The following is a 20,318-nucleotide window of genomic DNA, read 5'->3' as shown; positions in this document are numbered from 1 at the left end:
TATCCATCATCGGATGTTGGCGATCATGTTGGCGGTCCTATTTTTATCAACAGCCGCATGAAAAAAGTGCAGTTGAGTTTTGTCCAAACCAATCCTTTAGATTTTGAAGCCATGATGTTCTTCTTCTGCCTGGACCTCGTTTGCCTTCAATCTTTCCTTGGAGGATTAAGTGATTAAGGTTATGATTAAGCATCTACCTATAGAAGAGGCAATTCCTAAGTAAAATTGGGAATTCTACTAAGTACTAAGTACTTAGGAATTCTAAGTACTATCATAAGAACTTATGAATTCTACTAAGTATTAAGTAGAAGATATTTCTGAGAATGGAATGGAATGGAATGGAATGGAATGGAATGGAATGGAATGGAATAGAATAGAATAGAATAGAATAGAATAGAATAGAATAGAATAGAATAGAATAGAATAGAATAGAACAAGCTGGAAGGGACCTTGGAGGTCGTCTAGTCCAGAAGATCTCATGGAATCTAAGCAGATTCTTTATAGATGCCTAGGCTGGATAACAGATTCAGTTCTGGCTACGGTACCCTTTAAAATAGCAACTTTAAAATAGCTCTCCTTCTAGACCTAGATGGTGGTGTTGTCTCACTGGCCATCTCATTGTTGCCTGGTGTACCAGCCGCATCTTCTCAGCACAGTGTCTACAAAGGGATTTTAAGGAGCCCTTGGTGACACAGTGGTTAGAATGCATTATTGCAGGCTGACTCTGCCCACAGCCTAAAGTTCGATCCTGGCGGGATCAAGGTTGACTCAGCCTTCCATCCTTCTGAGGTTGGTAAAATTAAAACCCCAGATTGTTGGGGGCAATATGCTGACATTGCAAACTGCCCAGAGAGTGCTGTAAAGTACTATGGGGTGGTATATAAGTCTCTAAGTGCTATTGCTATTAAACTGCTGCTTGATTTTGAACTTGTGATTTCATATTGCCTCTCCCCACCCCCAAACATGGTTCGTGTGTGAAGGGATGACTGGAACCACTACAAACTCAGAAGGCTTTACTTCATTTGGGTGTGCAGAGACATCTTGTCCTTCCACTGGTTTGCGGATCTACTCTGCAAATTGCATAACAAGGTAAGGAGTAAGTGAATCAGAATAGAGTTGGGAGGGACCTTGGAGGTCTTCTAGTCCAACCCCCTGCTCAAGCAGGAGACTCTATACCATTTAGAGAGGAAGGATATTGCAATTCTATGGTATAGTGCAAGATCGGGTTTTCAGTTTCAATTATATAGAATATAAAGGATGTATGTTTGTGTTTTTACTTTTATAGTCATAATGTACACTGAAGATGGCATTTAATTTCGTTGTACCATGTGCAATGACAATAAAGTAAACTGAACTAAACTCATCACAATGGAAGACCCAATTTTCTCGGCTAAGAAAAAACAGAGCCGAGATTTTAACTGTACACACTTTCTGTCAAGGTACACCACTGAAACACAATAGATTGGCCATCTAACTTTCTTGAGAGTCAGGTTAATAATAGAAAGAGCTATGTTTCCACAAATAAGAAAATATGCTAATTCACTTATTATTCCCCCCCCATCCTTTTCTACTATGCGCTAGCTGTGGGAAGAAAACCGACCAGATTTTATCAATATTCAGCTGTACCTCAGTCAAACAGACGGGATACAGGTATGTTGCAAAATACAGTTCGCAGCTGAAGTGGTGCTTCAAATACTTGAAAAAAACCTATGTCTAATTAAGATTCAGAGGTTGCCTTAAGCCCCATGGATCGTCCATTGATGCTGGGAGCTTGAGAAATGAAATTGAGCCAATGAGTATTCTGCTGCTTAGGTTCATTGGTGACCTAATGGAACGATGGAAAACATGTAGGTGACATGATACCTGAGTGCACGGATGGTAGCCTGTGGCTGCATGTGGACTACTTCAGCAGCAAAATATTTTTCAGCAAACATTTTGGGTTCGTTTTTTTTTCCCACTTTTGTTTTAAACCAAGTATGTTTTTATTACATCTAAGAGAATCAGTTTGGTCTAGAGCTGTGATGGCAAACCTATGGCACGCATGCCTGAAGTGGCACACGGAGCCATGTCGCCTGGCATGTGCTGTGTCAGCTGTTCCTCTTCCGGGTTTCTGGTCCGCATGCACGCATGACGATCAGCTTTGTGCATGCAGCAGGGCTGAATCCTGAAAAGCTGCTCTTCCATTTTCTGGCATGAGCATGCGTGCCGGCCAGCTGATCGGCACTTGTGCATGCGTGGCAGTAACCGGAAGAGTTGCTGGCATGCCAGAAACCAGAAGTTCATTTTCCAGTGCGTGCATGCCTCCTGGGCAGCTCCTCTTCCTGTGCGCACACAAAGTGCTCCCTTTTCAGTACTCGGTATCACGTGCGTGCGCTCCCTTTTTGGCACTCAGTGCTGAAACGGTTCGCCATCACTGGTCTAGAGCTTAGGGCACCAAGCTAGAAACCAGAAGATGATAAGTTCTAGTTCCTGCCTTAGGCATGAAAGTTATCTAGGTGACTTTGAGCCAATCACCAGGAGACTGAGAGTTCTAGTCCCTCCTTACGCAGGAAAGCCATCTGGGTGACAATGTCAGGTTTAACGTCAGGAAGTTTGCTTTCCTGTTGCAAACTACGGATCGATACTTTGTAGGTCTGAAAAAAAGTAGACCCTGCACTTGTGGGAAAATGCTAGGAAGAAAAAAAAAATGCTTTTCAGTGCCCGACCTTAGATTCTCGCCATCTTGATCCTGACTGTCAGAGTAAGCTTTTAAGGAAGGCAGCAATAAGTAGACAGCCAGTGATAAGAGCTCATTGAGTGGTGTGGAGAGCTGCCATTCAGAAACAGGGCTTTTCAAAATGTGTTCCACAGAATGCAAGAATCCTGTGAGAAATTAAACTGAACTTTGCTTCTTGAAAAGAGGTTCTGGGATTTTTTAAAAAAAATAGAAACAGGTTCTGTAGCCCAAAAAAGAACTTTAAAACCTCCTGTTCTAGAGTATTTTGTCAATACTTGGAAGCATTGGCACAGAGAACAGCACTAACCATTGAAGAATTGGGTGGCTTTTCATTTACTGTATTTTTTGGAGTATAAGATGCACCGGAGTATAAGACGCAGCTTAATTTTGGGGGAGGAAAATAGGAAAAAAAAAATCTGCCTACCAGGTATTCATCTGGCTAGCGTCCTTAGTCTGGTCAGCTTCAGCACATTAGTTTGCTGGTTTTTTATCCCCTGCTTGGAGATAAAAAACAGCTTCTAAGGCACAGCTGAGAGGAAGCAGCAATGAAAAAAGCAGGCAAAGCATGGGGAGATCGCTTCACTCGGCTAGCGCTTAGTTAGGGCTGAAAAAAAGCTTCTAAAGAACAGCTGAGAGTTGGAGCAAAGCATGGAGATCGCTTCACTCGCTAGCGCCTCGTTAAAGCACAGCGGAGAGTCGAGGGAACAGGCAAAGCTGGGAAGCTCACTCGCTAGTGCCTCGTTAGCGTCTCGTTAGGGCTGAAAAAAAGCTTCGAAAAAGCTGCATTCGGAGTATAAGACGCACCCAAATTTTCAGCCTCTTTTAGGGGGGAAAAAGGTGCGTCTTATACTCCGAAAAATACAGTAGATCAGTCCATAGAGATTCTCAGTCATCCAGGTCATGATTGTCCCAAAAATGCTTTTTCAGGAGGCAACTGAAGCTTCTTGGATGAGAAGCGAAACATCTTCAAAAGAAAAGGAAAAAAAAACAAATCAGGAAGTCCAGTTGCCTCTTGAAAAAGCACCTTTGGGACAACCATAACCTGGATGACTGAGAATCTCTACAAACCTTTAGCTATACAATTTGGGATGAACACCTTGGAATGGTGTGAGAGTAGGAATGGATTTCCAGAAAAATTGCAGACTACAGGAACCAGAAGCACCACTCAGGTGACCTTAAGGACACAGATAAACCTCCAAGTGCTTCAACGACCCTCTAAAACAGTGTTTCTCAACCTTGGTAGCTTGAAGATGGGTGGACTTCAAGCTTCCAAGGTTGAGAAACACTGCTCTAAAAGGATGCAAATGTCCAGCTGTCTGCAAGGAATATAAATCCTCCCATTCTCCACTATTCTGTCAGAGCTGAAGAAGCTTCTTGAATGAGTAGCGAAAGAAAAAAACAAGGAAGTCCAATTGCCTCCTGAAAAAGCACCTTTGGGACATTTAGATCAGTGTTTTTCAATCTTAGCAGCTTTGAAGATTTGTGGTCTTCAACTCAGAGAATTCCCTAGCTGTTGTGCTATCTGGAGAATTCTGGTTGTTAAAGGCCAAACACATTAAAGTTGCCAAGTTTGAGAAATGGATAGGTTAACCCTAAAAATCAAAGGAAAAGAAGACTGGGAATATTTTATAACATGGAAACTATTCTATAAATGGATAAGTGACAGATATTGTGGTTAGAGGAGTGGATTTATGTGCAATATGGACTACATGAGAAAGAAAAACAGATGAGTAAATATTTTTGTGGTTATATAATTGATACTATAATGAAAGGTAGTATACTTTTCAATAAAGATTGATATTATCGCATGTATGTTTATGTATATATGATCATAATGATTATGATGATGATGTTTATATGTTAACACTTTGGACACCTAGAAAACACACTGTTCAACACAGAAATGGAATATGTGATATAAAACAATTTTTTTAAAAAATTTGATTTATATGCCGCCCTTCTCCGGAGACTCAGGGCGGCTTACAATGCGTTAAGCAATAGCCTTCATTCTTTTGTATATTTATACAAAGTCAGCTTATTGCCCCCACAAACTGGGTCCTCATTTAACCTACCTTAGAAAGGATGGAAGGCTGAGTCAACCTTGAGCCTGGTAAGATTCGAACCTGCAGAAATTGCAGGCAGCTATGTTAATAACAGGGTGCATTAAACCACTATACTACCAAGGCTCCTTTAAATATAAAAAATATTTAACATAAAGTTGCCAAGTTTGAAAAACATTGATGTAGATTGCCCACAAGGCCTAGCTGTCTAGACCAGGGAGACTCAACCCCAGTCTGTGGCTCGGTACCAGTCCATGACCCATTGGGAACCGGGCCACACAAGTGAGTGCATTTGTGCAAGAGATGCACTTATGCGCATTCACTCTCCCTTCCCACCCACCCACCCCCGCCACTGGTCCACAGAGCTGAAACGGTTGGGTACCGCTAGTCTAGACACTCTAATCTTCTTGGAATAAGACCTAGGAGCAAGATGCTCCTAGATTAGACCTAGGAGAGTTCAGATATTTGTAGTTCTAATGTAAATATCCAACCTCATTTTAGATGAGTCTAATGCAAAGGGACATGGTGGCTCAGTGGCTAAGATGCTGAACTTGATCAGAAAGTTGGCAGTTCAGTGGTTTGAATCCCTAGCACCGCGTAACGGAGTGAGCTCCCGTTACTTGTCCCAACTTCTGCCAACCTAGCAGTTCGAAAGCAGGTAAAACAGTGGTGGGTTCCTCCCGGTTCGGTCCGGTTCGGTCGAGCCGGTAGTGGTGACGATATGACGTCACCGAACCAGTTCTCCCCCCCTGCGCCCTCCCACCCCCCCATGTTATTCTTACCTTTTATTTGGTCCCACCCCCAATCTATTGCTGCCTCCTGAGTCCCAGCTGATGACTAGAGGGAAAAAAACTGTTTAAACTCTTGCCGCGGGGCTTCAAAGGGCCGTCCTACAGCTGATCAGTGTTAAAAGCAAACAAATGAGTCAGGTCGTAAGTACGAAGACTGGTCGTAAGTGCGAGGACCTTCCAGAAATGACTCTGACCAGCTAGCCATGCCCACCTAGTCACATGACCTCCAAGCCACACCCACAAAATAAGCCACGCCCACAGAACTGGTAGTAAAAAAATTTAGAATCCACCCCTGAGGTAAAAAATGCAAGTAGAAAAAATAGGGACCACCTTTGGTGGGAAGGGAACAGCCTTTGGTGTTTAGTCATGCCAGCCACATGACCATGGAGACGTCTTCGGACAGCACTGGCTCTTCGGCTTTGAAACGGAGATGAACACTGCCCCCTAGAGCTGGGAACGACTAGCACGCATGTGTGGGGGAACCTTTACCTTTACCTTAATATATTATGCAATTCTAGCAAGTTATGTGAAACAGGTGATAGCATTAAGACATAATATTATTTATTTGTTGGCGAAATCCATGCTAGGGGAACACAGATGATGTGAACTCAACCTATTCCACCACCAATGGGGCAAGCATATTCTACAGTACAGTGGATCTTCCAGGGCACCAAAGTCTCAACAGATACCTAAGGAAGCTATCCATGGATGCAGGAGAATTTTCATATAATCAGATGAATGCATGCACGTACGCACAAACAAACACATATTAACAGATGAATCGAACTGGCCATCAGTATTTTGAGATGTCCGGAGGATGTTGTTCAGGACACTTTTTTAGACTGACATGCAAAGTGGGAGATGATTGATTGGCAGCAATCTGCAAAGTGCACCAAAGGGAATGTTTTGGTCTTTTTTTTTTCTTTTGTTTGTTCTTTTTTTGCAGAAAATAATTGGCGAGAAATACCAAGTGCTGAACCGCCGGCTTTTCATTGGACGGCCGCGATGGAAACTCCTATTTAATGAAATAGCCAAGTATAACAGACAGTAAGTAAGATTCCCAACTCAGTTTATGCAGCAGCTTGAGGAATGGGAGTGTGTGGGGGGGATTTGCGTTAATAAACTGGATTTGTATGGAAATGAGTCTGGGTTTAACACATTCATTTAATGCCAAAGCACCTGATGCTTGCTGTTATCTAATATGTTGTATCTTGAGAAATGGAGTTTTACCAAAGACCTGTCAGCTTCCACAATCAAAGTGCTTCATCTTCCCAGTAACCAGGCAGCTGGTAGGGGGAGAAAAAAAAGAAAGAAAGAAAAATTCTTCTATTTCAACATCCGTCCAAGGTGCGTCTCGCATGGCATTCCTGAGAGTTGCACTTTCTGATATATTTCCATACCTTGGCCTTGTTTGCAGCCTGCGTTGCTTTGGCACTGGCACCTGTCTCCTCTGTTGTTATCGTTTCTTTGAGTTTGTTATCTTAGGAAAAGATCTGTAATCCGTGGGGAAATTTTCCTGCACAGATCTCTTGAAGTGAATGGGAGCTGATTGTTGGTACAGTGTTTCCCCGAAAATAAGACTGGGTCTTATATTAATTTTTGCTCTAAAAGACGCATTAGGGCTTATTTTCTGGTTAGGTCTTATTTTGGGGGAAATACAGTACTAAATGCATCCATCTGGCTGACAATCTTAACTGGGGCTTATTTTGGGGGTAGGGCTTATATTACGAGCATCTTGAAAAATCGTGCTAGGGCTTACTTTCTAGTTGGGTCTTATTTTCCGGAAAACAGGGTACCCATTTAGGTGGGACTTGTGGGGGAGAGTGGAGGAGATGCTGGATATACAGTATTATCTTTGGAAAATAAAATATTTGTGCAGTCAGGTGGCCCTGGCATTCTCTCATTGTGTCCCAAAAATGTACGTGAGAACATAAAAATTGTCTTGCTGGATCAGGTCTAAAGTCTATCTAATCTGGGTCTTGGTTTCCAACAGCAGCCAAGCATATGTTGCTTCTTGGTCTTTTGGATAACAGAATACAGAATAACAGTTGGACGGGACCTTGGAGGTCTTCCAGTCCAACCCCCTGCTCAAGCAGGAAGCCTTATACTATTTCAGACAAATAGCTGTCTAATCTCTTCTTAAAAAGAACCTGCAGTGATGAAGCACCCACAACTTCTGGAGGCAAACCGTTCAACTGATTTAATTATTCTGTTGGGAAATTTCTCCTTAGTTCTAGCTGTTAAGTTAGTAACATCGTTGTTAAGTGAATCTGGTTTTCCCCATTGGCTTTGCTGGTTTTCCCCACATGATCCCAGGACACTGCAACTGTCGTAAATATGAGTCTGTTGCCAAGTGTCTGAATTTTGATCACGTGATTGTGGGAATGCTGGAATAGTTGCATGAAAAATGGTCATAAACAGGGGTGAAATGCTCGCCCGATCGGACCGGATCGCCCGATCCGGTAGCGATGGCGGTGGGTGGTTTGGAGAATTGGTAGCAAAAATCTCTGCCTCCCACCCCCCCCCATGCCCAGCTGAGCCACGCAATCATCAGAGGTTTTTCTTAAAAATTTTCAAAAGCATTTTTTTTTTCAGCCGAAGTAAAAATGTTTTTGAAAATAAATTAAAAAAAGCCTCTGATGATCGCGCGGCTCAACTGGGATCATCAGAGCCTTTTAAAAGCATTTTTTTACAACCTTTTCAGCCAAAGAGGTTGTAGAAAAAATGCTTTTAAAAGGCTCTGACGATCCCAGCTGAGTTGCCTGATCGTCAGAGCCTTTTAAAAGCACTTTTTCCAACCTCTTCAGCCGAAGAGGTTGTAGAAAAAATGCTTTTAAAAGTAAAAAAAAAAAAAAAAGTTGGCCACGCCCACCCAGTCACATTACTCCCCACCACCACCAAGCCACGCCGACAGAACCAGTAGTAACAAATTTTACATTTCACCACTGGTCATAAGTCATTCTTTTCAATGTTGTGTTAAAGTGTTACGGTTGTGTTCTGTTAAAGTCTTCAAAAAGTCTTTAAATGAACTGTTGTATAATTCTCTCAACCCTAGTTATCCTCCCTTTCTTAAATTCTTACAGATCCTACATTAGACTTGTCCAGGCATGTTAGATCTAAATACTTGTTCCCTCAAATCATTAGTATCAGAACTCTTAACCGGGACTGGAAATCAACTTACAAGGAACAAGCCTTGGGTTCTGACATTTATTGAGAAAATGGTTTAAGTGTGAACATGTGAATCCCAATGAGTATTTTGGGCTGTGTGAGATTATCACTTGCAGCCTTTCCAGGTGACGAGCTGGGAAGGTGTGGCTCAGAACATCTGGAGGGCGCAGGTGGGGAAGGCTGTTTGGCACATTAATGCTGCATCTGCAGGTGACTAACTAAAGGAGCTGTTAAAGGAGGAACTGGTTAGAAGATTGAACGCGTCTCCCTCTCCCAAGTGTCCAATTTATATATTTGCAATTTCTCTAAATAGATTGGATTTCTGTTTGTTGTTAGTCAGGCTGAGCGATCCGGCACAAAACATCATTTGTGTTTACAGGATCTTTTCAAATGAGGAAAGACTGCCTTTGGTCTCAAGAAATAAAGGTTTTTTTTCTTTTCTTTTTAATGCATCTTGTATTCCCTGCTGAAAAGACACAAGCCAAGTAGATTTGTCTGCACACCTATTGTCTGGAAATCCAATCATTTAGAACCATTAACCAGTTCCACCTTCCAGCAGTGAATTTGTAATGAATTGATGGCACATTGCGTTTCCCTTGCATCTAATCTCAGAATGCGGTATGCGTGTTTGTGTGTGTGTGTGTGTTTGTGTGTCTGAGAGTGCACGGAAGGGTTGCGTTAGAGATGTTTTCTCAGTGGGAGACTTATCAGCAAGGCTTTCTCGTAACTTGGATAACTTGGATAGTTATTCAAAGTTTCAGGTGCTGCTTCCAGACACAACTGTAACATCTGCTACTGCAGTAAGAGGCAGTCATTTACACAATATAACTGATAAGACAATTTTGTTTCACGAAGAAACACAAGGGGAGGTAATATATACGGGTTGTCCTCGACTTATGACCGTAATGGCGCCCCAAATTTATGTTGATAAGTGAGATAGCAATAGCACTTAGACTTATATACCGCTTCACAGTGCTTTACAGCCCTCTCTAAGCAGTTTACAGTGTCAACATTATTGCCCCCAACAATCTGGGTCCTCATTTTACCCACCTCGGAAGGATGAAAGGCTGAGTCAACCTTCAGCCTGGTGAGATTCGAACTGCCAAATTGCAGGCAGCCGGCAGGCAGCAGAAGAAGCCTGCAGTACTGCACTCTAACCACTGCGCCACCATGGCTCATTAAATGAGATTTGCTAAGTTTTACGAACTTTCTTGCCACAGTGGTGAAGTGAAACACTGCAGTTGTCGAGTTAGACACACAGTTAGTCAAGTTAAGTGAATCCGCTTCCCCGTCGACTTTGCTTGTCAGAAAGGGGATCACATAATGCTGCAACCATCATAAATATGAGCCAGTTGCCGAGCTTCCAAAATTCTGATCATCATGGGGATGCTGCAAAGGTCGTTAAGTGTGAAAAACAGACATACTGTAAGTCCCTTTTTTTCGGTGCCGCTGTAACTTGAAACAGTGACATTTTACAATGTAAGCATTATTTGCCTCTTGCTTCCAATAATCTGGGTCCTCATTTTACCGACCTCGGAAGGATGGAAGGCTGAGCTAACCTTGAGCCCTATCAGGATTGAACTCCAGGCTGTGGGCAGAGTCTGTCTGCAATGCTGCTGTCTAACCACTGCACCACCAGGGTTCTGCTCTGCTGTGGCTCTGTTCCACCAGATGCTAACAGAGGCAGCTAAATTAGCTTGCTGGAGAATTAAACCCCTGGCCTTTTTGAAAAGATTAGCATATTTTCTGCATGGTACAAATGTTTTTAGGCAGGAAACCATGCAGGGGTGGGCTTCAAAATTTTTTAGCAAGGGTTTCTCTGACTGGTTGCTGGGTGGGCATGGCCATGGTGGGTGTGGCCTAGTTGACCTCCTGCACCATGGCAGGGGGTGTGTGTGTTTTTGCCCTTCCGGATTCCTGAGGCTTTCTTGCATGCAGCCTTCCCAAGTTCCGTTTTCTCTGGCATAGGGTTGCAGGAGGCCGTCGCAGCCAAAAATGGAGCTCAGGAGCCACCACAGGCGCCCCTGACACAAGTGATGCCGAGCTGGCCACGCCCCCGTCCCCGTCCTCCCCGCCCACCCCCCCAGATCAGACACAACACTGATGCGGCCCTCAATGAAATTGAGTTTGACATCCCTGGGATCAGCAGTGAAATCCTCTGAAGTCTGCAACCGGTTCTGTTAGTTTGCTACCGAGCGCGTGCTTTGCGTGCATGCATGCATGCCTGAAGCACCCACGCAGCGCTAAAAAAGGAACATTTCGAATCCTTCCAAGTCTGCAGAGGTAAGTAGAACAGCGAGGGGTGGGAATCCGCTGTTCCATGCAATTTAGATTAGGTCGAAAGCAGGAAATCCGACGATTCTAGCTAATATAAATCATTCATCACAGCTGATTGTCGTCCAGCTGATTGTCAGAAATACCGGTTCGCCCGAATCGGTAGCATATTTTACTACCAGTTCGGGCGAACTGGTCTGAACCAGTAGCATTTCACCCCTGCCCAGGATAACATTATCATCATCATATCATTGAGGCTGTCATTTGCTCGATTAAAACATTGAGGCCCTGAAGTGGAAAGAGAGCTTCTGTTCTACTTCTTTGCCGTTCCAATTTGTAGAGAAGAGCTACAAGGAGAAGTTGTGGCTGTGCCATTCTTCAACAGCTGGTCTTGGTGCATTCAACACCAGGGAACATTTGTGGCTCTCTTTAAATCTCTTGATGTTGCAGGAAAGCAACCAAGAGCTCTCCCTCCCCCACTTCCCCATATTGTCTCATCCCGGGCATTCAGCCCTCTTCACAACTGTGCTAGTTTTGCAGCATCTCCGCACAATTTTAGAGTTGGGTTGATGAACGCAGTCGGAGATCGAGAGAGAAATATAAAAGACTCCTACAAGATTCATGCAAGAGTAGCTGGCTGCCACACTATGAAACCTAGATTGAGTTTAAACTAGACCAAGTCAGATTCCAAAAATTCCTAACATTAAGAGCATTTCTTTGGTGGAACTAGTGGGCATCATTTTTTCCCCCAATTTATTGATATATTTTCTCTTTACATACAATAAGTGCTTAGTGAGCAGAGTACCATCTGGGTCAATTTGCTTATATAGTAATACTTTTTCAGTTCCTAATTTCTACCTCTATTACCCAACCATTGATAAAACAAGTCCCAAGTTCAAAAATATTCTGTGTCTTCTTTTTCTTTTATCTTCAGTGTTAGTCTATCCATTTCTGCACAGTCTAATATCTTTTTAATTATATCGTCTTCTGTAGATATTTCCTCATTTTTCCAGTATTGTGCAAATATAATTCTTGCTGCTGTCAAAACATGTAATATTAAATATACATTATATGTATATATGACCGGCGGGAGGTGCGCGCACATGTGCAGCGAAGCTGAACTGGGGCAACTGCTCGCGTGCCCACAGAGAGGGTGCTGAGTGCCACAGGTTTGCCATCATGGGTATAGGGTTTCCTCTTGAGCAGGGGATTGGATTAGACGACGTCCAAGGTCCTGTCCAACTGTTATTCCAGAATAGTGACTTTTGATATTTTTATTACATCCTTCCTACACCTTTTTAAAATGCTCTTAATGTTTTAAGTAGTCCTGGAATCTATCCAGAGATTTTCAGATCCTACTCATTCGTTGACATCGGCAACCAAGTGAAAGCTGCAATGAAATGCTAAAGTAGGAAGGGCATCTCCTCAAAGTGCCAGCCAGCTAGATGTGCTGTCTTCAAAGAAGTCCATTTCATTTCTTCCTCCTACCTGATCTGATTTCTCCCCACAGTCCAGGGGTGAAATCCAGCAGGTTCTGGAGAACCGGGAGCGGAAAGTTTGACCAGTTCGGGGAACCGGTAGCAGAAATTTTGAGCAGTTCGGAGAACTGGCAAATACCACCTCTGGCTGGTCCCAGAGTGTGGTGGGAATGGAGATTTTGCAATATCCTTCCCCCAGGAGTGGGGAGGGAATGGGGATTTTGCAATATCCTTCCCCCAGGAGTGGGGAGGGAATGGAGATTTTACAATATCCTTCCCCGAGGAGTGGGGAGGGAATGGGATTTTTACAGTATCCTTCTCCTGTCACGCCCACCAAACCACGCCCACCAAGCAACACCACGCCCACCAAGCCACGCCCACAGAACCAGTAGTAAAAACATTTGGATTTCACCACTGCCGCAGTCCTTCAGCACTCTCTACTCTCTGTTTATGGGCTGTGTCTGGAGTGTGTATGTGTGTGTTGTATTCATTTAAGATTTCTAAAGATACATTAGAATGCCTTCAAATCATGTGGTTCCAAATAGCATCTTTTTGTAACGCGAGACACCGTTTTGGAAATGCTTGCCAAAATGATCACCCTGCTGTGTCCTCCCTGTTCAAGTGGAAACAAATTCAGCTTCGGAGGCCAGGAAGGACTTTGTTCAAAATTCCCTAAGAGCTGTTTCTACATGTAATGGGGAAAGAAAAAGAACTTGACAGGAATAACAGTCTCTTCTTGAATGAGACGGAGCTATGTTCTGAAGGTATAGTAAATATGGTGGATTACAAATGTTCATTCTGCTGGATCATGCTTTTAAAAAAAAAACAGTTTTGATAACACTTGCCCCCCCTTCTCTCTCTCCCTCTCTCTCTCCCCATCCTTCCATCCTATCTATCTATCTATCTATCTATCTATCTATCTATCTATCTATCTATCTATCTATCTATCTATCTATCTATCCGTGTTTCCCCGAAAATAAGACCCTGTCTTATAATTTTTTGAGCACCAAAATAAGCGCTTGGCCGTATTTTCGGGGAGGTCTTATTATTTTGGGGCACGTGGAGCGAGACAGGGCTCCGCTTGTCTGTCTGTCTATCTATCTATCATCTATCTATATCATCTATCTATCTATCTATCTATCTATCTATCTATCTATCTATCTGTAGTCGGATTCAACAATTTTCTGTGCGTGTGGCTTGGTAGGCGTGTCATGGCTTGGTGGGCATGGCAGGGGAAGGATACTGTAAAATCTCCATTCCCTCCCCACTCCAGGGGAAGGTTACTGCAAAATCCCCATTTCCTCCTGATCAGCTGGGACTTGGGAGGCAGAGAATAGATGGGGGCGGGACCAGTCAGAGGTGGTATTTACTGGTTCTCCGAACTACTCAAAATTTCCACTATCGGTTCTCCAGAACTGGTCAAAACCTGCTGAATACCACCTCTGCTACCTACCTATCTATCTATCCATCCATCCATCCATCCATCCATCCATCCATCCATCCATCCATCCAGGAGGAGTTGAATCCAAGAAGGAATTTGGTTAAAGCTAGTGGCAATATGCTTACAAAAAGGGGCGATAGAGTGACATCTAACAGAGCACTGCAACCATCATAAATGTATGTCAACAACAATTAATGTGTGAATCTAAAAAAGATCTCTCTGTACTAGGTATCTATCTATCTATCTATCTATCTATCTATCTATCTATCTATCTATCTATCTATCTATTCTTACTTTTTTTTCCTTCCTTTTCGTAGGTTTTATGTGTGTTTTTCTTTTAGCCAGGTTTCTCCTACGTAACCAAGATTTTTCTTTCTACAGCCCTAGCTCAGTGGAGTCACATCCACTCAATTCTGGGCTTTTTTCTTCTGGCAGCCAGCAGGCCCTATGCTGCCCTATGCTGCCTAGTGAGAGACTTATATAGATCTATTTCTGGCTCGTTAGCCATCATCAGTAAGCCACACCCACATCTCATGTATCCTCCCTGTAAAGGTACAATATATATTTTCTTACTTTTTTTTTTTTACTTTTTTTTTTTAAGAAAAAAGTAAGAAAATAGATATTGTACCTTTACAGGGAGGATACATGAGATGTGGGTGTGGCTTACTGATGATGGCTAACGAGCCAGAAATAGACATACATACATACATACATACATACATACATACATACATACATACATACATATATATATATATATATATATATATATATATATATATATATATATATATATATATTTCTCCTAAAGAACAAGGCTTCTAGGCTGTGGAGACAGATCAGGCATGAAAACTTCAAGTGATAAGCAATAGTTGCACAGTACGGTTTCTGCAAGCAGCAACTGCTATGAGAGAAAGCAACTGTTGTCTTGAGGTCATTAAGAAAAGGTCACATCAAATATATAACTGCTTTCCAACAAATGTGTTAACTTGCCTCCAGAGGTTGCAGGTGCTCCATCATTGAGGTTTTCAAGAAGAGACTGGACAACTATTTGCCCAGAATGGTACGGGCAGTCCTCGACTTATGACTACAGCTGAGCCCAAAATTTCTGTTGTTAAATGGGACATTTATTAAGTGGGTTTTGCCCCATTTTACGACTTTTCTTGCCACAGTGATTAAGTGAATCATTGCCGTTGATAAGTTAGTAACCCGATTGTTAAGTGAATCTGGCTTCCCCATTGACTTTGAAGGTTGCAAAAGGGGATCACGTGACTCTGAGACCCAGCAACCGTCATAAAAATGAAACTGTTGCCAAGCATCTGAATTTGGATCACGTGACCGGGGGGGGGGAATGCTGCAAAGATCGTAACTGTGTGAAAAACGGTCATAAGACTTTTTTTCAGTGCCATTGTAACTTTGAATGGTCACTAAACAAACTGTTAAGTCAAGGACTACCTGTGTAGGGTTCCTGCTTGAGCAGGGGTTGGACTAGAAGACCTCCGAGGTCCCTTCCAACCCTATGATTCTATATTTTATGATTGCAGATGCATGATTGGTATTGAACTGTTGGGGGTACCTTGGCAAACCCTTTTTATATTAATGACTAGCTGATAACCCAGCGTTTCCCCGGGTATTTATTTATCCCAATCCTGCCTTTGAGGTGATTATCTGCATTAGCAGGCACTTCCCCTAACAACTTGCCCTCTTTTCTTGAAGCTGAGGGCCTAGGGTGTTTGTTTGTTTTTTAAGAACCAATCCCCCTTACCAGAGGGAGCCCCCTTGTTGAGTAGTGTGAAGCCATTACCATGGCAATTCCACTGTGCTGTACAGTAGAAGCCATTTTAAGGCACAACAGGCTATATCTTAACAGAACCTGAATCCAAAATGCACACTATCACTGTCAAAAGTACTGTGATTTGACACTATAGATATAATTCATTCCTTTTCATTTCACAAGCCCAGGCATTCCAGAGTTATGCTGGAACACACACACAAACACACACACACACCGAGGGCTGTTAGGGGTGTCTTACCCCCACAGTATTTTTTTCCAAAGAGTAAGTCATCTGTGTACCAAGCTTGGTTGAAATTGCTCGAGGCGTTCCAGAGTTATGCTGGAACATACACACACAGAGAGAGCCATTTTTATATATAGATAGATAATGATCTCCAGGTGAAGCTTAGCAACCCCAATAGGAGAGTCAAATTCTGATTCCTAAGAGCTCATTAATCACTGTGTAGAACTGATCTACAGAAGGGGGTGCCATCTTTGAATCATCTTATTTCAAAATGACAGTAACGATTAGGAAGCGAGAAGAACATCTAGCATAGATGCTGTCACCATGAAATGTTCCGGGCAACATTAAAAGGATTGTCACATTAATTGTGACTCTCCCACAGGAGATTTTATATGGGCATAAGACTTGTGGTCGGTCCCGTCAATCCAAGATCAGCCTCGTCAAGCACCAGACCGATTAAATTAATTAGTCACCCAAAGGAGCTCTAGAAGTCTAAGAGAGACAGATGCCAACGATTAATGGATCAACCCCACAAAAAAACCTATCTCTGGACTAGTTTTGTGATGAGAATCTTTTTCTCCCAAAGAACAAAGCTTCTGATCTGTGAAGACAGGTCAGGCATGAGAACGTTGAGTGATAAGTAATAGGTACATGATATGGTTGCTCCAAGCAGCAACGGCTGTGCAAAAGGCAAATGTTGTCTTGAGGCCATTAAGAAAAAGGTCACATCAAATATATAACAGCTTTCAAACAAATATCTTGTGCAACTGAAGTTCGGATGATGTTATTTGGGCAATCAAAGAGAATAATAGAGCTGGGGTAGATGAGCTGGGACCATTAAAATGATCGAGGGACTGATATATATCCATATTCAATTTGTAATAGCTGCCCATCTGAAATCAGTGACTCTGGGCAGTAAACAGTCATAAAACCAGTGTTGGGATTCAGCCGGTTTGCACCACTGCGGGAGAACCGGTTGTTAACTTTCTGAGCAGTTTGGCAAACTGGTTGTTGGAAGAAATCATTAGGGCAGAGAACCGGTTGTTAAATTACTTGAATCCCACCACTGCATAAAACTATATATTGAATGTTTTTATATATGTATATTCATTATATATTTTGAATGGTTGAATATATTCAAAATAAGAGCCTTGGTAGTACAGTGGTCTAAGGCACCCTGTTATTAAGCTGGTTATTAAGACCAGCTGCCTGCAATTACTGCAGGTTCGAATCTCGCCAAGGCTCAAGGTTGACTCAGCCTTCCATCCTTTCTAAGGTAGGTAAATTGAGGACCCAGTTTGTGGGGGCAATAAACTGACTTTGTATAAATATACAAAAGGATGAAGGCTATTGCTGAGCACATTGTAAGCCGCCCTGAGTCTCCAGAGAAGGGCAGCATATAAATCAAATTATAGATAGATAGATAGATAGATAGATAGATAGATAGATAGATAGATAGATAGATAGATAGATAGATATAGATATAGATATAGATATAGATATATATGATTGTCTTCTGACCCATTCCTCGCAGGTAGCGATAAGACATTTACTCACGAGTAAAACAACCCCCTTTTTATAACAGGGCAGTAACAGTCTTTTATTCACATAGATAAACAAAAAATCAAACATAATTAGTCCCAACAAACCTGGGTTTAGCCAAGGAATCCGAATGGCTTGCTGTATCCTAAAAGTCTGTGACAACCGGCCCCTCCCAAACCCCTCCTATTTATTTCCCAGCCAAGGAGGGGCTGGCCAGCGTCCACGTCTGTCTTTCCTTGAGAGCCGGCTTATTGTTTTCCTTTGCTCTCCTCTCCTTTCCTCTCTGCGCATATGCACATCTGGGATGGGCCCCATCTGTTCCCCCCCCTCACTCAGCTCAGGCCCTGAAGACATCTGCCCCTCCACCTGGGGGAGGACGGAAGGCCCCAGCTGTGCCTCTTGTCTCTGATGGTGTTTCCTTATCAGAGCCTTCCAAAGGCTCTGAAGCCGGCCTGGGCCCTCCCTCAACCTCATCTGACTCTGCTGCTAGCTCTGCTGGCAGCCTACGGGCCACAACAGATTGTTTATTGCCAGGAGTCACTGGATTGAGATGGGCACTAATAAAATGTAGTAGGTAGGTAGGTAGATGATAGATAGATGATAGATAGGTAGATAGATAGATAGATAGATAGATAGATAGATAGATAGATAAGATAGATAGATGAGATAGATGAATGAATGAATGATAGATGATACATGATAGATAGATAAATGATAGATAGATAGATAGATAGATAGATAGATAGATAGATAGATAGATAGATAGATAGATAGATAGATGATATGTAGGTAGATAGATAGATATAGATAGATAGATAGACATAGATAGATAGATAGATAGATAGATAGATGATAGATAGATAGATAGATAGATAGATAGATGAATGATAGATAGATTGATGATAGATAGATAGATAGATAGATAGATAGATAGATAGATAGATAGATAGATAGATGATATGTAGGTAGATAGATAGATATAGATAGATAGATAGACATAGATAGATAGATAGATAGATAGATGATAGATAGATAGATAGATAGATAGATGAATGATAGATAGATTGATGATAGATAGATAGATAGATAGATAGATAGATAGATGATAGATAGATGGATGAATGATAGATAGATAGATAGATAGATAGATAGATAGATAGATAGATAGATAAACAGACAGACTAGATAGATAGATAGACAGACAGACAGATAGATTGAGATATAGATAGATAGAGATATAGATAGATAGAGATGATAGATAGATAGATAGATAGATAGATAGATAGATAGATAGATAGATAGATAGATAGATGATAGGTAGATGGATGAATGATAGATAGATGATAGATAGATAGATAGATAGATAGATAGATAGATAGATAGATAGATAGATAGATAAACAGACAGACAGACTAGATAGATAGACAGACAGACAGACAGATAGATTGAGATATAGATAGATAGAGATGATAGGTAGGTAGGTAGATAGATGATAGATAGATAGATAGATAGATAGATAGATAGATAGATAGATAGATAGATAGATAGATAGATAGATAGATGAGTGCTGTGGTGGCCTAGTGGCCACTCGCTTCCCACTCAGAAGTTTGAGAGTTCAATCCTAAGTAGTGGCAGATATTTCTTTCCTAGGACTCAAAGAAACGGGCCCACCCACAGGCCCACCCACCCGCCCCAGCTCTATGCCATCCTATTTAGGCAGAGATTTGAGGCCGGGCACATACCGGAAGGTGCGCATGCGAGCAAAGCGCATGCGTGGAAGGCCGGGGACATGCACGGAAGGTGGACGTGCACGCGCGGGGCGAACCGCTAGCAACAAAATGTGAAAACCACCGCTGCTAGGAATCCAGACTATATTCCACCACACCTGTTAGTCCTTACAACCCAGAGAAGGGAAGGAGAAGGGTGGGCTCAATGTTAATTTTTTATTTTTGCATTGATGACTTTGGTAATTCTCTCCTTGGTCTCCCCAGGAAAACAGTTGGCGTTTTTTGCTGCGGCCCTTGTGGAATCTCCAAAGCTGTTCACAGACAAAGCAACAGGGACAATCCTTATGGGACGAAGTTTGAATACAACAAAGAGTCATTTAGCTGAGAGCATCTGGGGCTTTCCAAGGACTGCTTGAAGACTTGAGTGCAATTTTTTTTTTTTTTGGTTAAAAAAAGAAAAATCAACGGCTTTACTTTAATCACTTGTGCCAAAGCCTGTTTTTTTTTTCTTCCTTGCTTTCTCTTTTTTCCTGATAATTTATAACTATTTAAATCCAGGAAGCATTAAAAAAAAAAAAAAAACCTTGAAACATACTCCTTCGCAAAAAATAAATAACATTGAAGTTATTACAGTTGTTGGCCGTCTGCCCAAATTGCACAAAGGCAATTAAAGACGGAGATTTGCATCTTTGGCTGCTTTTTTTTTTTTTTAGAACAAATCGCTGAGACTTTTGAACTTTCCTCAAATCCCAGGAAATAACATGGCTTGATTGGACAGGAGATTGGAGTATGTAATGGAAGTGAAATTCTTCCCTTTGCTGGCAGATGAATAAAGCAACTTGAAAATGAAGGCAAACCTGCTACAGATTCAATAGGAGAAAGTAAAGAGCTTCCAATATTCTCAGTCAATTACAGTTAATTAGAAAGGGATCAAAAACATCCCAGAAGCAATGCCAGATTAACATACACACCGTGTTTCCCCGAAAATAAGACCCTCTCTTATACTTTTTTGAACCCCGAAGTAAGCGATTGGCCTTATTTTCAGGGAAGTCTTATTATTTTGGGGCGCATGGAGCCATTGTAACTTTGAGTGGTCACTAAGT

The 20,318-nt window shown here is 42.1% G+C and overlaps 1 protein-coding gene across 2 annotated transcripts in view; it reads left to right on the top strand.

Moving 5' to 3' along the window:
* Positions 1-20,065, top strand: part of NOX4 (NADPH oxidase 4) — a 139,048-nt gene extending 118,983 nt beyond the window's left edge. For both annotated transcript variants that reach the window (XM_060686199.2, XM_060686200.2), the window contains 4 exons: positions 981-1,089; positions 1,582-1,650; positions 6,514-6,614; positions 19,480-20,065. In XM_060686199.2, the coding sequence (XP_060542182.2) occupies positions 981-1,089; positions 1,582-1,650; positions 6,514-6,614; positions 19,480-19,600 (400 nt within the window). In that variant the 3' untranslated portion in view covers positions 19,601-20,065. The remainder of the gene's footprint in view (positions 1-980; positions 1,090-1,581; positions 1,651-6,513; positions 6,615-19,479) is intronic.
* Positions 20,066-20,318: the final 253 nt, after the last annotated feature.

The sequence above is a fragment of the Pantherophis guttatus genome, chromosome 5 (assembly GCF_059756535.1).
Source record: "Pantherophis guttatus breed Tessera chromosome 5, ASM5975653v1, whole genome shotgun sequence".
NCBI lineage: Eukaryota > Metazoa > Chordata > Lepidosauria > Squamata > Colubridae > Pantherophis > Pantherophis guttatus.
Note: the sequence above shows the minus strand (reverse complement) of the source record. Positions and strands in the feature narration are given on the sequence as shown.